The sequence below is a fragment of the Dasypus novemcinctus genome, chromosome 10 (genome assembly GCF_030445035.2).
Source record: "Dasypus novemcinctus isolate mDasNov1 chromosome 10, mDasNov1.1.hap2, whole genome shotgun sequence".
NCBI lineage: Eukaryota > Metazoa > Chordata > Mammalia > Cingulata > Dasypodidae > Dasypus > Dasypus novemcinctus.
This window is the reverse complement of record NC_080682.1, coordinates 55,125,985-55,142,665: the sequence shown is the minus strand read 5'-3', so window position 1 is coordinate 55,142,665 and position 16,681 is coordinate 55,125,985. Positions and strand designations below refer to the sequence as shown.

At 37.8% G+C, this 16,681-nt stretch overlaps 2 protein-coding genes across 6 annotated transcripts in view; one reads left to right on the top strand and one right to left on the bottom strand.

Annotated features, from left to right (window-relative positions):
• Positions 1-3,561: 3,561 nt before the first annotated feature.
• Positions 3,562-5,145, bottom strand: RAG2 (recombination activating 2). Its single transcript, XM_004483174.3, has one exon. The coding sequence runs from the start codon at positions 5,143-5,145 to the stop codon at positions 3,562-3,564; it is 1,584 nt and encodes a 527-aa protein (XP_004483231.2).
• Positions 5,146-5,481: 336 nt separating this feature from the next.
• Positions 5,482-16,681, top strand: part of IFTAP (intraflagellar transport associated protein) — a 92,729-nt gene continuing 81,529 nt past the window's right edge. For 3 of the 5 annotated variants that reach the window (XM_004483175.4, XM_012521457.3, XM_058305556.1), the window contains exon 1: positions 5,482-5,618. The gene's annotated coding sequence lies outside the window, so the exon portion shown is untranslated. The remainder of the gene's footprint in view (positions 5,619-16,681) is intronic. The other 2 variants (XM_058305557.2, XM_058305555.2) reach the window with 2 other exon arrangements.

Sequence of the window (16,681 nt, the reverse complement as noted above, 5' to 3'; positions counted from 1 at the left end):
ATATAAAATAAATGTAACTGTAGCTCAGGGGCACTGGATCCACACAGAGGTGGACAGGCCTCCTGGAGGGCAGATGAGAATAAAAGTGGGAACTTGGAGAAACGAAGTGGAGAGACATTTGAAAGTATGACTCTCATATTAACAGTCACTGGGGGTAACCTATCCACAGAGCAATGGAAATGAGGACCAAACGCCCTGAGGGGGGAACAGAGCTGCGGAATCCTGTGCCTGCGGGAGTCTTCCAGGTGGCCAGGCTCTTGACTCTGCACACCTGACTGAAAAATGGCACGTCGCCGTAGAGCCTCCAGTCAGGGGCAGCGGCCTGAGCCGCCAACCAGGGCCAGTGGGCAGGGTTAGAGGCTCAGGCCCGCCTGTTCGGCAAAAACCTTGTTCTTCTCTGGGCCACGTAGACATACCAAGTCCAGTGAAGAGGCCAGAAGGTCAACAGCCTCTTTTTAAATGCTTTTGACCCAGAGAATCTGGAGAGTAATGAAACCCTTTTTTGAATACACACACGTAACAACAGTATATGTTTAGATAGTGTTTTTATGTTTATATTGATTTGTTTGACCTTCACAACTGTTCTCTGATATGGGTGGAGCAGCAGGTGATTTTATTTTACTGATGAAATATTGGAGGCCCTGGGCCCTGCCCTTTTCCCCAGGCTCGTGTTGCCTCCCACACTCCTTGTTTACCTTTTTTTAACCACACTGATCTTTTTTCAGTTCCTCAAATGTGAGAAGTTCCATCTCATTTCAGGGCCTTTGGACTGACTATTCCTTTTTCATTATGCTTTCCTTTCCCCTAACACATTGAATTTTTAAATGAGTATAGTCCCTTAAAATGGTCACCTTGGAAAGCCATATACTTACATCTTGATATGTCTCTCCAGCAAAAATTTGGGGACTTAACTTTGGAACCTATTTATCAGCTGTATCAGAAAATCCATTTTGTTAGCTTGTACTCACACTTCCTTTTTTTACCTAAAGTGGCAATATACTGAGTCACATCCTTGTCTTTGCAACACTAAGTTTTGAATGACATTTTGTCTGCTTCCAAAAATCTAATCCTTTCTAAGAGAGGAAGAGGGACAACTGCTGACTGTCTTCAAAGGAATGAAACATAGGCTCTGTGTTTATTTTAAAAGCAAACTCATTATGTTTTTTGTTTTTTTTTAGGTGCTCGGGTGGGGATTTGAAACTGAGACCTTGTATGTGGGAAGCTGATGCTCAACCACTGAGCCACATCGGCTCCCCTGAGTTGGTTTTTATGTTTATTTGCTTGTTGTTTGTTTTTCTGTTTTTGAGAGGCACTGGGAACCAAACCTGGGACCTCCCATGTGGAAAGCAGGTGCTCAACTGCTTGAGCCACATCTGCTCCCCCTCATAATCTTAAAGTTGAATCTAATGAAATCATTGGCAAGATGACTTAAAAGCACTTATTTTTACTCAAATATATGGTTAGTAAAAGCAAACTATTTGTGACTTCCTCCCCCCACCCCAAAACAACAAAAGGAGGTACATTGATGATATCTGAGTTTGACTGTAGGACTGAGTGAGTTCTATATTGAATCTATATTGAATCACCTAGATTATCAGACCTTGACCTCACTGACTGCAAAATAAATATGGGACAATAATTCTTCAGCTCTTGAGACCTTGTATATTAATTAAGAAGAATGGAATGCATCTACTCTTTGGGGGGCTATCTCTTTTGGACTCCTGTGAAGAATATTTCAGCTCCAGCTTAAGAAGCTTTCTATTAACAGATTAAAAAAATGAATCAAAGCAGAGTGATCCTGGGAAAGTTAAACAGTGTAATGTTGCCCTTATTTGGGTAATTAGGTAAGATGATAAATTGAGTTAATCAATATAAAGAGAAGACATTTAAAATATTTGATCAGTTTTATATAGGTGGTAGAAACAACAAAAAATCAAAACAATAGTACAGTTAGCTGTTCAAAAGAAATATTCATCAAGCAAATTTATTGAAACAGAGTGAACATGATTTAATTTATCCATGCTAATGATAGGACCTGAGACACGGAACTATTCACAAAACTCATACTCGAGAGCTTCATCTCCTGTATAGTTTATGTCTCTTCTAAATTTGGTAATAGTACTTTACACAATGCCAATGAAGACTCTTGAATAGGAGGCTGTTGCTTAAATGCTTAGGGAAGGTGAAATCCTTCTCCAGAAAAATACTTCAGCAGGGGAAGACATGTGTTTCTAAGGTTATCTACTGACATCAATTAATTATCAATTGATGTCTTGAAGCCTCTAAATTAACAGTCCTTTTAATTTTTATTCTGGCAAGTACCTAATTGAAACTTAGCAAACTCACTGATTTTCTAATATTCGTTGGCAGCGAACTCTATATGCTATATGATATTTCCTCAACCTCAATGAAGCGTTTCAAGTGAATGGCTTTAGCTCATTATCTGTGCATTATGTGATGGGGGGATTCATGAAGAAGGTACATGATTATAACTAGAGAAAATGTAACAAACAATGTAGATTCTTTTGATCCTCCTTCATATGAGCAAAGACTATATAGCTGCCAAAGATGTAGTTGTAAGGATCTTGTTCTGTGTTTTAGTTTCCTAGGTTTCTCAAAGCAAACATGGTGAAATGGGTCAGGTTAAACAATGGGAAGTTATTCACTCGTGGTTTTGAGGCTAGGAAAATGTCCAAATCCAAGTATTATCAAAATGATGCTTTCTTCCCACAGACTCTCTGCCAGTGATCCTTGCTTCTCTATCACATAGCAAGGCACACGGTGGTGTCTGCTTGTCTCTCCCTTCCCTCTTAGGTTCTTCTGATTTCAGCTTATTGCTTCTGTGCTTTCTCTTATGTCCGAATTTCATTCTCTTATAAAGGACTCCAATAATAGTATTAAGACCCATCCTAATTGAGGTGGGCCACACCTTAACTGAAGGAACTTCATCAAAAGGACCTATTTACAATGGATTTACATCCACAGGAATGGATTAGATTTAAGGACATGTTTTTCTCTGGGGTACATACAGCTTCAAATCACCACATTCTGTTAAGGGCATAGTCCGAGAAGTCAGCTTAGAGGTTTAAAAAGAACACTGAGATACAGGTGATCTGGGCTTTAATTTTTGGCTGACAACCATACCCTATGTTGCTTGAAATAAGTCATTCACTTTCTTTGGGTGATAATTTCTTTACCGGTTTAATGTTTCCTAAATATTCTATAGACTAATTGTGACCAAAAATCATATAAAGTATATAAATATACCTTAATTATTATAGCTTCGTGTTTAAGAGTTCTTAAATTAAAAAAAATTCAGATCAGAAATTCTCATTTAAGATATTCTTGAGTAAAATATTTTCAAAATGTCTAGGTTCTACAATGACTGTATTTAGCATTGCATTATAAGCAGTTTTTCTTGGCACATAATTCATGTAACTATAATAAACACAGCCATTCCCAATAAACAAAAATGGCAATATGCTTTTTAAAATCATCATTACGATTCTCTAAAATTGGCTTAAAATTAGATGCACTTAGATCTCATAGGCTTTTGTGAAACTAATCAAACAATCTTCTAAGGAAGGATTTCTTGGCAGGAGTCAAGATTTTTGCAGGGCCTTTTTTGCGGAGGGATTTCAGTGGGGGCTTTTTCAAGGGCATGGCTCTTTTGGGGGTTTGTAGTGCTCTTGCTATCTCCACATGCTCATTGCAATAATACTTGTTGCTTCCTTCTGACAGATGGATGAGCGTGCGCTCTGCCAGATCCATGCACTGAGCATGGACCCAGTGCCCGTCCTCATGAGAGCAGTAGATCATAGCAGGTTTGTTGAGCTCAGTTGAGTAGAATGGTACCCAAGTGTTGATATCCACATTACAAGTAAGGCAACACGTAATCCAGTAGCCTGTCTCAGACTCATCTTCCTCATCATCTTCATTATAGGTGTCAAATTCATCATCCCCACCAAAACTATTTGCTTCTGCACTGAAGCAAAATTCTTCCGAGTCTTCAAAGGGTGTGGAGTCTCCTGGATCTTCTGTTGATGTCTGACTGTTCATCAATGTTTTCTCATCTTCATTTATATCATCTTCAGCACATTTCAACATATAGAAATAGAATGCTTCTGAAACAGCCTGCTTATTGTCTCCTGGTATTCCAAGGAAAACACTCCCATTTCCCATGTTGTTTCCAAACCATACCTTGCTGTGCTTAATATCTGGGGTCCAATCTGGTGCCTCCATCTCACGAATATCTATCTTGTTGTCATCTAAAGTGACAATGTTGCAGACCATTCTTTTTTGATTTTCAAGCTGATAGCCACCAACAATGACAAATTCATCATTATTAGTTTGAGTCAAGATTGCACTGGAGACAGAGATTCCTCCTGATAAGACCGTGCAACTCACAGCTGGGCTACCCAGGGGGAGATCAACCCTTACTCTGAACAGATTGGCAGGGCGGATGTTATTGGTGAGTGAATGACCTCCTAAAATATAAATGGTATCATTTCTGGCAATGGAGACATGAAAAGATATCCCATCCTGAAGTTCGGGAAGAATGTAGGATGTAGAACACCCAAATTCAAAATCCACCAAGAAGAGATGGGGCAAGCAGTCAACTACACTGTTCCATTTTTCTGTGGTTCTTTGGGCAGAAGGCATGTAAGATCGTCCTCCAAAGAGAACGCCCATACTTTTCCCTCGACTATACACTACATCAATGGAATGGCCATATCTGCCTTCAGGAACATCACCTACCAAGTCTTTCTCCGTGCAGCGAAAAGTAAATTTTTTGTTGTTTTTGCAAACAATAGACATGACATACATCTTATCTGAAAGTTCATTGTTTGGTGTTTTCCCTCCATGGATGATATACTGATGCTTTTCAGACTCGAAGTTGCCTTTAAATATGCAAGTGGCTGGATAGCGAAGAGGAGGAAGGTAGCAGGAATCCTTTGAGAAAACTGTAGGCTTCAGTTTGAGATGGTTATGCTTTACATCAAAATGGAAAACTCCTGTGGGGCAGGATCTCTTGGGCCAGCCTTTTTGACCAAAGAAGAAAACTTGTCCATCAAAATTCATCAGTGAGAAGCCTGGTTGAATTAAAGTTACGTTATTACTGACCGTTATCATCTGTAGAGACATTTTCTGAAGGTGGGTAGATCTTTTATCTGAAAGAATAAAAGAAAAAAATGACTTACTCTACCTCTTCATATAAATCACTATGCTTAGACTTCCTGACATCTAAAAAGCATGTTAGAAATTTCCTCCCACAAGCTTGCAGTGGGACTAAATTAACAAAATCCAGGATGTTAGCCATGCAAAGAGCCACAGAACCTTCCTACCTAGTATATTCCAAGCAACTGGGACATGTTTTAGGCATGGACTATCCACCATTAGAATTCTGGGAATTGTAGTCAATTTTTCCTCAAAGATGCACCACTCCTCTGCAGAAAGGACTACATTTCCCTGGAGCTGGTTCTCTAAGGAATGTGTAGCTAGGGTAGATTGCTTTGTGGCTCCAGCATAGGACAGTTGTAGGAAGTCTCTCTGAATAAAGACGGGAAAAGTGTCGAGGGACTAGATGGGCTCCAAGGCCGAAAACCAGGAAATGGGAGGTGAGAGTGGCTGATACACATTCAACCCGCGTTGGGGGGAGGCTGCAGCACTATGAGACGTGTTCGACAGTCCTCTGCTCCGGTGGTGCTGGAGCCTTTCCGGGGAACTCTTAAACAAGGTGACCCATTAGGAAGCACAACTGCTCCAGGCCGGAGTGGGGTTGCTTGGAAACCGCAGGTTGAAGGGACGCCTCGGCGCAGGTTGTCTTAACTGATGCCTGCCTGGAGCTTGGGAACTCGACACAAAGTTGCATCCCTGATTATTTTTAGGTCGTTGGAGCGTGGGGGTGGGCACCGAGGTTACAAAAGCGGTGACGATTTCATAGGACCAACAGATTAGTCTCTGAATGCCTAGAGTCTGAAAGAATGGGTGGGTGAAGAGGTGCAGAATAATGCTTTTTTATCAGTCCTTTATTTAGAAAAGAAAGTGGAGTAGACTTTGGCAGTGCCACTCTAAAACCCCTTTGCTTCCTCAGCCACTTTTACTCCTGTTTTTAGGACTCTTTTCAGGAAAAAGAGAAGGTCATCAAGCACATCCCCGCCCCTTCCCCTCCGTTTTGTTTTTTTTTTTTTTTGTAGGAATATAGTGGCAATTATTTCAGGTCTCTTTCGAGGGCAAAAACTTAGACCAAAGTAATTCTTCTTTGGTAATTTTTTTTTTACACTTTTTAAATTAAAGTTAACAGATCACTAAGAACGCTACATTAAAAAACATAAAAAACATAAGAGGTTCCCATATAACCCTCTACTCACCCCCCCACCCCATGATTTTTGTAAATTGCATTTTTTTGAAGATATATACATTGGTAATTCTTTAATAAGCAAAAGGATACCAGAATTAATCAGGGTAATATTTGTACTACAACATTTATATAAAGGTATTTGTCAGATGAAATAAGCTTGTTAAATTTTTATTATTATCTCTCTTAGAGAGCTATTAGGGACCTTCATGTGAAATATACTCCCTGTTTTCAGGGTGAAGCCCTAGATACCAGAGGTTAAAGGAAACAAAATAGATTCATTGGCTTTTGAGAATACATTTTTAAAATGTTCCAAAAAACAGTGTAAAACTTCAGCTGAGAGTATGAACTCCGAAGGCTGATTGGCTGGATACAAATCCTGGCTCTGTCACTTACTAATTACATAATCTTGGATGCGTTATTTAAACTCTTTGTGCCTCAGTTTCCTCATCTGTAAAATGAGATATACTTTACCTACTTCTTAGGTTGTTGTAAATTATGATTATTAAGTTAATTCATTAAAAAACACTTAGAACAGAGCTTTGCACATAGTAAGTGATTTTTATTATGATTATACTTGATCTTATCAAAAGTAAGCTTTTCAGTGCACAATTACTTGCCAGTCATGGCAGATGTTGGTTATAGTGTTTGAATTGGTCAGAAGGGGCTTTAGGATCTGGGAAATTGAAGAGTTAGTATAGACTGATAATCTTTTGGGCTAACAGGAATCAGATAAGCATATACTAGGAAGGTGAGTTGAATTCAGATAACAGGACACATTTTATTCTTTTTGTCACCCTTTTTTTTTTTTTTTTTAAAGATTTATTTATTTATTTAATTCCCCCCCCTCCCCTGGTTGTCTTTTCTTGGTGTCTATTTGCTGCCTCTTGTTTCTTTGTCCGCTTCTGTTGTCGTCAGCGGCACGGGAAGTGTGGGCGGCGCCATTCCTGGGCAGGCTGCTCTTTCTTTTCACGCTGGGCGGCTTTCCTCACAGGCGCACTCCTTGCGCGTGGGGCTCCCCCACGCGGGGGACACCCTTGAGTGGCAGGGCACTCCTTGCGTGCATCAGCGCTGCGCATGGCCAGCTCCACACGGGTCAAGGAGGCCCGGGGTTTGAACCGCGGACCTCCCATGTGGTAGACGGACGCCCTAACCACTGGGCCAAAGTCCGTTTCCCTGTCACCCTTTCTTTAACCCCTCTTTAAATAAGCACACTCTGAAGTTGGATTGCTTGAGTCCAAATCTTGGCTTTAACACTTAGTTGCTGTGTAACCACTTTGGGCAAATAATTTTCTGTTTTTTAAAAATTATTATTATATATAAAACAGGGATATTAGTACCTCTTCCTTGGGTTGTTTGAGGAATAAATGGTATAGTACCTGTAAATTACATTGCACAATATTTGGCAAATAGTTAAGTACTCAATAAATATTGGCACTATTATTTATTTATCTTTATTCCCCTTACAAAGGTTCCTTGGGCGATTTAGATTCTATGGTAACACTAATGAGATGTTTGGAGATTTGGGCCTTGAAGCACATTTGTGGAACAGATGTAATTAATTACTAAATATTCTCTCATACTTAAGATACTTAGCTTACTTCAAATCCTTCACCATGGGAGAGTCCTCAAGGTGTGATCTTTTAATAATCATCTTGTAGGTTATTAAACCAAGGGTGGAAATAATGAATGAGAAGGATTATTACCAAAGTTATGAAAGCAAACCTTTCTATTCCTCCAACCTTGGTGGTTTGTAGGTTCAGTAACTTACCTTGCTAAGGAAATAATCTGGGCAAGTGTTTTACTTATTCATGGTTTATTCAAGTATATATATATGAAAACGCATATGTGGCATTAGGAAAATGTTACCTGTAGAAACCAAAAGGAAATAATTGTTGACCCTCAACTCAGTAAATGAAAGCTGCAGATAATTACACTCAGCATGGTGTATGATTGGTCACAGAGAGTTGCCCACCTATGTGGTGGAGGCAGCACTGATGCCAAAGCCTGCTTGTTTTAAACACTTGTGAAGACTCTTCTTAGGTTATAAAACAAACCAAACGCGGGTAATGGATTCCAGATCTCAAGAGCTGAACATACACCAAGGACACTTGCTTTTAAAGGGCAAACTTTTAAAAACAGGTTTTCATTGTAGCCCATTGCCTTCATTTAAAGGTTTTTATAGGAATTTTGGCCTCTCATAAATGCAAGCAGGATTATTTTAGATTAAACAGAAACAGTTTCTAGGGAATGCTCTAAAGAAGAGATTGCCCATTTTCGTATCTCAATCCTGGTCCCTAAAGATTTTTGCTGCCCTGGTGTTCGCTCGCCTCATTATAATTTCAGGACCCTAAAATCAATGGTAAAGTTTAGTACCCCTCTTGTAACACAGTTCAAATATATGTGTATTTAATTTTTAGATTACATATTTTAAACCATGACCAGATGATTTATGTATTTAAAGAACGTACAGAAACTTCAAAAGTGTTTATATATTATTTTGCCATATTTATTTAGATTTTAAAGTTTTGCTTTACTGACTTGAAGGTTTTCACTGGAGTACACTCTTGTACATTTTTCATGGTTTTGATATGACAGTATTAGCCACATCTTGGTTTTTAAATGGGTATTTAAAAGATTATGCTAAAACTAAATCTACTGAAGTGCTTTTTCTTTAAATAGACTTGATAAAAACAGGCAGAGCTTTAAAAACAGGACACTGTTTTTCAACTGAGGGAAACTTTAGAATCAATACATTAAACTTTCTTTCTAAAAGTTAGAAATATAGGACTATTAAACCTAGACGATTTTTCCAACCCCATGCTAACATTCACCAGCAGGAGGATTTTTGTTTCTTCACTGTGAAGCTAGGGCATAGTTGAGAATCAAGGAAGGCTAATGATGTGAAGTCTGCTGGGTTTGTAGTTTCCTGCGCTTGAACTGAGGGTTTTTTTTCCTTCCGAAGAAAGATACTGGGAAGCATTAAATCTTACTGATCAGTGTTACTTATGTTTTCCTGATTGCTCCAAAATAGTAGATAACTTCTTATAACTGCCAGTAGTTAGTGCACAACGAATTTACTCTCTTGCAGGTTAACCAGGTCTGAGGCATACAATGCTTGATTTTAGCTGGCAGTAAAACTAGGATAAGGTTTTCCTTCTGACTCTTATGCCAGAGAAGCATTTATGCACTAAGATTAATACATACTGCTCTGAAGGCATAGTAATTAAATCCTTGCACTCACCAGAGACCAAAAAACACAGTTTCCAAGTTCTTAAACGTCCCTTTCCCATCTGGATACCCAATCCACCTGTAATTCACACACTTCTGAATTGTGGCATCATCTTTCCCTTCAAGTTACACATAAAGGCTTTGGTAGAAATGAAGGTATTGGACCTACCTGAAGGCCAGAGAGGCTGCTCACCCCTCTCTGAATCTCTGCCGCTAAACCAGGTACTAAATGTCAGCACTTGGGAAGATTCATTGACTGTAGAGAGTGTGTATGTGTGCCTACAGATGTTCTAATGAACACTGAGCTAAGGGGAGTAACTGACTGTGACCTTTTTTTTTCTCTTTTGATGGTTGAGGGAGATACCCACTAGAGTGTACCCTCAAGATTTAACCATTTCATTACTAGCAAACAATGAAAACACAGTTCACTAGTCACTTGTAAATAAAAAGAAATCTGGTTGAAACATGATTTACTTTTTTTTATTAAAACATTTTAGAAAAACACAGAAAAATTAATATACTTACTAAGAAATACGGTTGTAAATCAAATGGGAAATTATTTGTCCTAAAGCAGAAATCACTAATACCAATGACAGTAATTTTAACTTTGAATTGCGCTTCTGTGAAGTTTTTTTATTTTATGCAGGGCTCAGAGGAGTTCTAATTATTGGAGGCCAACTGCTGGCTTCATGACAGTGAGCTGCCGTGTGATGCTGCACATTGTAGTCATTAAGAGAATGGACTTTGGAGTCAGGCAGAACTGGTTTTCTTTGCCAAGTCTGCCATTTTTCAGACGGAGTCATCTTAACCTTTAAGCAGGTTTTCCATCTCTGAAATGGAGAGAACAGTAGTATTTACCTCAAAAGATTGTTGCAAAAAGATTAAAGGGTAGAATGTATTTAAAGTGCTCAGCCAAGGAGTGCATTCCACAGTGGTCTTAATAACAAGAGCTATCTTAAGATAGCCTTCCCTACATCCCCCACTTGGAGGTTTCACAAAGGAAGAATAAACCAAAGGCTTGAGAACAGATGTGGCAAGAACTGACTTAATTTTAAAGCAACTCATTAGAAAGAGTTACATCAAGAAAAAACATAAACCACCTGTGAGCCTCTCCCCTCACTATAAATCTTTCCTTTTCTTTGTGCTCTATTCTAATTTTTTCTAAATATAATCATGTTTTAAGAATGCATTTAATTTTTATCTTTTAAATGTTACATTTTATATACATTGTGCAGTATATATTTTATTTACCACTTTAGTGTCTCTTTTTACAATTTAAAATTTAAAAAAAATTTTTCCCTTCCCCCTCCCCCTCTACACCCTATTTTTGCTGTCTGTGTCTATTCACTGTGTGATCTTCTGTATCTATTTCTCTTTTTGTCTTCTCTTTTTTCTCCTCTAGGATTCACCGGGATTTGATCCTGGGGATCTCTGATGTGGAGAGGGGTTCCCTGTCACTTGTCCCACCTCAGTTCCTGGTTTCTGCTGTGCTTCACCTTGACCTTCCCTTTCATCTCTCTTTTGTTGTGTCATCATCTTGCTGCGTGACTCACTTGAGCAGGCACTGGCTCACCGCATGGGCACTCGGCTTACCGCATGGGCACTCGGCTTGCCGCATAGGCACTGGCTCGCCATGCGGGCACTTGGCACAGGCACTTGGCTCGCCACGCAGGCACTCACGTGGGCACTTGGCTCACCATGTAGGCACTGGCTCTCCATGCAGGCATGCTTTCTCTTTTTCTTTTACCAGGAGGCCCCAGGGATTGAACCCCACTCCTCCCATATGGTAGGCAGAAGCCCTATCACTTGAGCCACATCTGCTTCCCACAATTTTTATTTTTATTTATTTAAAAAATTTTTTTTGAGATAATGGAAATTGAACCCAGGTCTGCGTACATGGGAAGTAGGTGCTCAACCACTGAGGTACATCCGCATCCTACAATTTTTAATAGTTGCATAAAATTCCATGAAATAATGTAACATAATTTATCTACCCATCCACAATTTTTAGGCATTTAATTAGTTTCCTTGTTATTTAGATGATAGAATGCAGCAATCAGAGGTAGACAAATCTGGATTTAGTCTCAGTTCTGCTCCTTACCAGCTGAATGATCTTTTTGAGTTGCAGTTCCTATATCTCTAAAATAGGGCGATACCTACATTATTGTATTCATGATTAATAGATACATAAAGTGTCTTGTATATAGAATGTATCAATAAATCTTGCCTAATGATGGTGATTATATAGATATATTTGTATAAGTGACTGTTGTCATTATTTGCAAAGTTTTAGGATAAATTTTTAAGTTTGATTCTTATCATTTGAAATATTGGCTCATCCCTTAAGAAAGCAATCATCTCTTCTAGTTATTTCCAAGAATGATATTTTTGTTTGTCTGCAATGAGATAATGGATTATTTCCCCAACCTATTTGTGATGTTATATAATAATTATAATACTTAAATTAGAACAATAACAAATAAGGGCAACAACCTTAATAAAGTTTACATATTGGATAACTCCACAATAAATACGAAGTAAGAAAGACTCCATGGAAACCATAGTGGTAGGTCTTGGCAAGTGTTTTAGCCTTTGGACTTTACTGATAACAAAATATGGGCAGAGTGTACCATAATATTTACGTATTGAATGGGTTAGTTGTCTTCTGAAGAGACTTGAAATTAGCAGCACACTTGGAAATGAGTTTTAAAACCTTGAGCCCTTGTGGTGCCTTTAGGAGACTATTAGACTTGTGATCTCAGTCAAGGTGCCTGATGTATCCTGGTCCTCATATGGACACTAAACATGAAATAGTAAATATTATTTTCTCAGCATAGACACTAAACATGAAATAGTTAACATCATTTATGGAGCACCTAGGTATTGGAGAATTTTTAAAAATCGCAGACAGAGATCATGCTCTTAAGGAACATATAATAGTAGAAAGAAGCAACTTTTGATTGTTGAGAAATGTTCCTGACATTCTTCTCACAGTCAGCCTTTCTTAAAAGTTCACCAACATGGAAGTCACAATTATCATTTATGCAACTCTTCCTTAAGGCTTAAGGCAGAATTGAATTCAATCTCCCACTGAAGTATATTGATTTACTCCTCCTTAAAAGACAGTGGACAATGAAAGAATACAAGTCAGTGTAGTAATGGAATAAACCTTTGTTCCACAGGGAGATAAGATAAAAACTTGGTAATGTGTTATATTGACATAATAAGTGAACAGAAAAAAAGCATAGTTGGGACAAAAAAATAGAATGTCAGAGATAGACAATGACTTCAAATCCAAACCCTTTATGCATTCAAACTACTCATGGCCAGAAAGCTTAAGTAACTTAACAGGTAAAGCAGCTGCAGATGTGTACATGGTGGGACATGAAGGGAAGGGAGGACCACACACGAACACACACAATTTTGTGAACTTATGACGATTTTGTCACCCCCCCACCCCCGCAAGAAATGTAGTGCACTTCTGGAATATTTCTATCCTCATTTTATAAACGGAGAAACATCATCACTTGATGAGTTAACAAGCATTAGAGAGAAGGTTAGTGGCAACTTTTCATAGTGTTAGGATAGGCATATACAATTATTTCTCTTTTAATAAGTGGCTGATTTTGAAGGGGATAATAAAACTAGTACTGGAAACAGAGCTCTTTGGCTTGTTGAATGAATCACACATATGAACCACAACCGAAACTGGTAAAGAAGAGAAAAGAGGAAGGAAAAGGAAATACATAGAAGGAAGCAATCTACAGTTAGTATGATGGATTGTCAAGAGAAGAACGTGACAAGTGACTTGTCATTTTTTATTTAAAGCAGTTAATTAAATATGGCCACCTGACTAGAATGAATGATATATTCCTATAAGAGTTCCATGATCTCTGACTGAAGGTGGACTAAATATGTTTTCTGTAAAATGAAACGAAGGAAAATTTCAGAGGAGTTTTGCAATGTTGTGCTGAAAGATAGTCACATTTTTATTTTGAAAAAAGGAGTCGGTTTGTAGTTTTTCTACCTTTGGGTATAGGAAGCATGTTGGCAAAAAATTATGTATGCATGCATGAGTATATGAGGAAAATGGAAAATAAAATGTTGAAAGAACTTGGAAACTAAGGAAGTACTGTACTACCTCTTAAAGCCCATTTATTGTCCCACAGTCATTGAAATTTAGAATTAAAAATAGCTGGGAAACACATCTCTAAAATCTCATTTCTTTTAAGAGAATGTCAGATGAAAAGGTCGATTTTATTTGCAAGATCTGGCATTTTAAAACACTTAGAAATGAATTCCTGCAAGCAGAGTTGATTTAGTTCCGTTGGTCTACACCTGCTCCTAACCAGCTGTGTGGGTTTTGCTTTAAAGTAGGCTTTCTGGTATTGTAAAAGTGCTGTATACTGTGCAGGTGGCTGACAGGCTAGGGAAGTTGGAGCGAAGGGGATAACTTTAATTAAGAGTGGGTGTCTTTGTGCAAGTGGTTATACAATACAGATAAAAATAAGCATTAATGGGACGTTGCATCCCATGAGAAGGTGGGATTACATTTAGCTAATAAATCTTTTATGATTGAAATATTAATGCATGATTATAGAACTATAAAGTTGGTTCAGAAACTCCACTGCCTTATGGATTCACAGCTTTATCAGGGTCCTTGAAAAAATGTTCATGAAGACACTTAACTGTCATCATCCATAATTCATTGATGTAGTTGATAACACTTTTGAAGATAGGATATCAGTTTTGAACATAGTTCATATATGTGTATGGTATGTTTTTCTTGATAAATGTACTAGTCTATAGGTCAGATAATGTGCTGATAGGCGTTGTTAGGGCATGAAGGTAGGGTTAGGTGTTTTCTTGCAATTACAACTGCTGTAAATTTTTCAAAAAAGCACATAGACAGATATAGTATGGAAAAGGTAAGCTTCCTGATTTCAAGAGCAATGCATTTCCTGAGATTTGTCTTATGGGCATATCATGTAGGTTCCATGTCTAAAAATCTGTTTTTTTCAAAACGATAGGGAGTGAGTGGGATAGGAAGTCCCAATGTTTAACTGTTTGCATTTTCCTTTGTTTAATGGAGTTAATAACTACGTAATTGAAAATAGTCAAACAGGCTAATACTTGGGTGACCTGCCTCAGTGAATCACTGTAGGCATTTGAGACTGACTTAAACAGCTGGGAGGAAGGGTATGTTTGGGGGAAATAAAATTGATTTTATACAATCTGCTGATGAACAGCAAGGCTTAATGAATGATAGCCTCAAGAAACCTCATTACAGTATTGAATGGATGAGCAGGAAAGGGAAGCAGATTTTTCAAGAGGAAAGTTTCTGCTAAAACATACCATTTTATAGATTAGTATCACTCCCCTTCCCCCAGAGCCTTCTGTAGGAGAAGAACTATTAAAATGCCTGAGCTCCAACATTCGTGGCAAACTTTAGTGATGATTTTATTTTCTTAAATGTCTTCTGCTTTAATTGGCTTAGTCCTATCCTCCTGCTCCTTTCCCCTTTTGCAAGCTTTTATTTTGAATAATTATAGATTCACAGAAGATTCACAGGAGGTTGCAAAGAAATGTACTGGGAGGCCCCATGTCTCATTAGCACTGCTGTTCTCCAATGGTAACATCTTGCATAACTATAGTATAATATGAAAATCTAGACATTGATATTGGTATTATCCACAGAGTTTATTCAGACTTCACTAGTTATACATGCACTAATTTTGTGTAGCTCATTTTGTAACAGTTGGAGCCTGGCAAAACCACCACCTCACTATATCATCACCACAAGCCTTCCTCATATTACTCCTTTATAGCCACATCCATCCCTTCCCCACTACCTCTAACTCTGGGCAACCGTTAAACTGTTCTCAATCTCTGTAATTATGTTTTTTTATGAATATTGCATGAATGGAATCATCCTTTTCAGATGGACTCTTTTCACTCAATGTAATTTATTTGCAGTTTATCCAAGTTGTTGCATGCATCAATAGTTTGTTCCTCTTTATTGCTGAGTAGTATTCCATAGTATTGATTCACCTGTTGAAGGTAATTTGGGTGGTTAAAGTTTTTGGCTATTACAAATAAAGCTGCAGTGAATATTTATGTACAAGTTCTTGCATGAAAATATGTACTTATTTCTCTGGGATAAATGCCCAAAAGTGCAACTGCTAGATCATTTGATAAGTCCATTTTTAGGTTTTGAAAGGAACTGCCAAACTTTTCCAGAGGGGCAGTACCATTTTAGAGTGTACACGTGATCTGCTTTCTCGGCCTCCTTGCCAGCATTTGGTGTTATCGCTATTTTTCATTTTAGCCATTCTGATAGGTATACAATAGTATTTCACTGTGGTTTTAATTTGTATTTTTCTAATGGCTAATGATGTTGAGTATCCATGTGTTTTTCATTTATATCTTCTTCAGGGAAATGTCTGTGCATTTTTTTGATCCATTTTTAATTTTTTTGTTTTAATGTTGAGTTTTTAAAGTTCTTTATATATTTTAGATGCCAGTTTTTTGTTGGATATGTGATTTTCAAATATTTTCTCCCACTTTGTAATTTATCTTTCCATCTTTTTAATTTGGCGAGATTCAGTTTATCAATTGATCATGATCTTACAAAACATACTTTTAGTGTCAAGTCTAAGAACTCTTGGCCTAATCTAAAAATTCTTTCCTATTTTCTCCCCCTGCTTCTTTCTAAAAATCCACTATTTTGCATTAATATGTTTTAATTTTCTTCATTCCTATTACTACCTTCATTTTAAAAAATACATTCCATCTCATACTGCTCTGATTTAAAAATAATCATGAAAGGAGTCATCAGAGTCATTCCTGCTGCAAAAAGAAAGTTCTGCATTAAGAATATATAGATTATAATCCTCTTTAGGGAAAGAGCCGGATCTGTTTCTTTTAGGGCAAACTTTGTGATATCTATTTTTATAATATGCATGCACTGAAATTACGTTTTTTATTAGATGCAGTTTTTAGTAAGAGGGTCTTATCTCTTTTCTTTAAACTGAGATTTGTCAAAGAAAAAAGTATAGCTGTTAAGATATACCTACTTCCGGACTTCTGCAT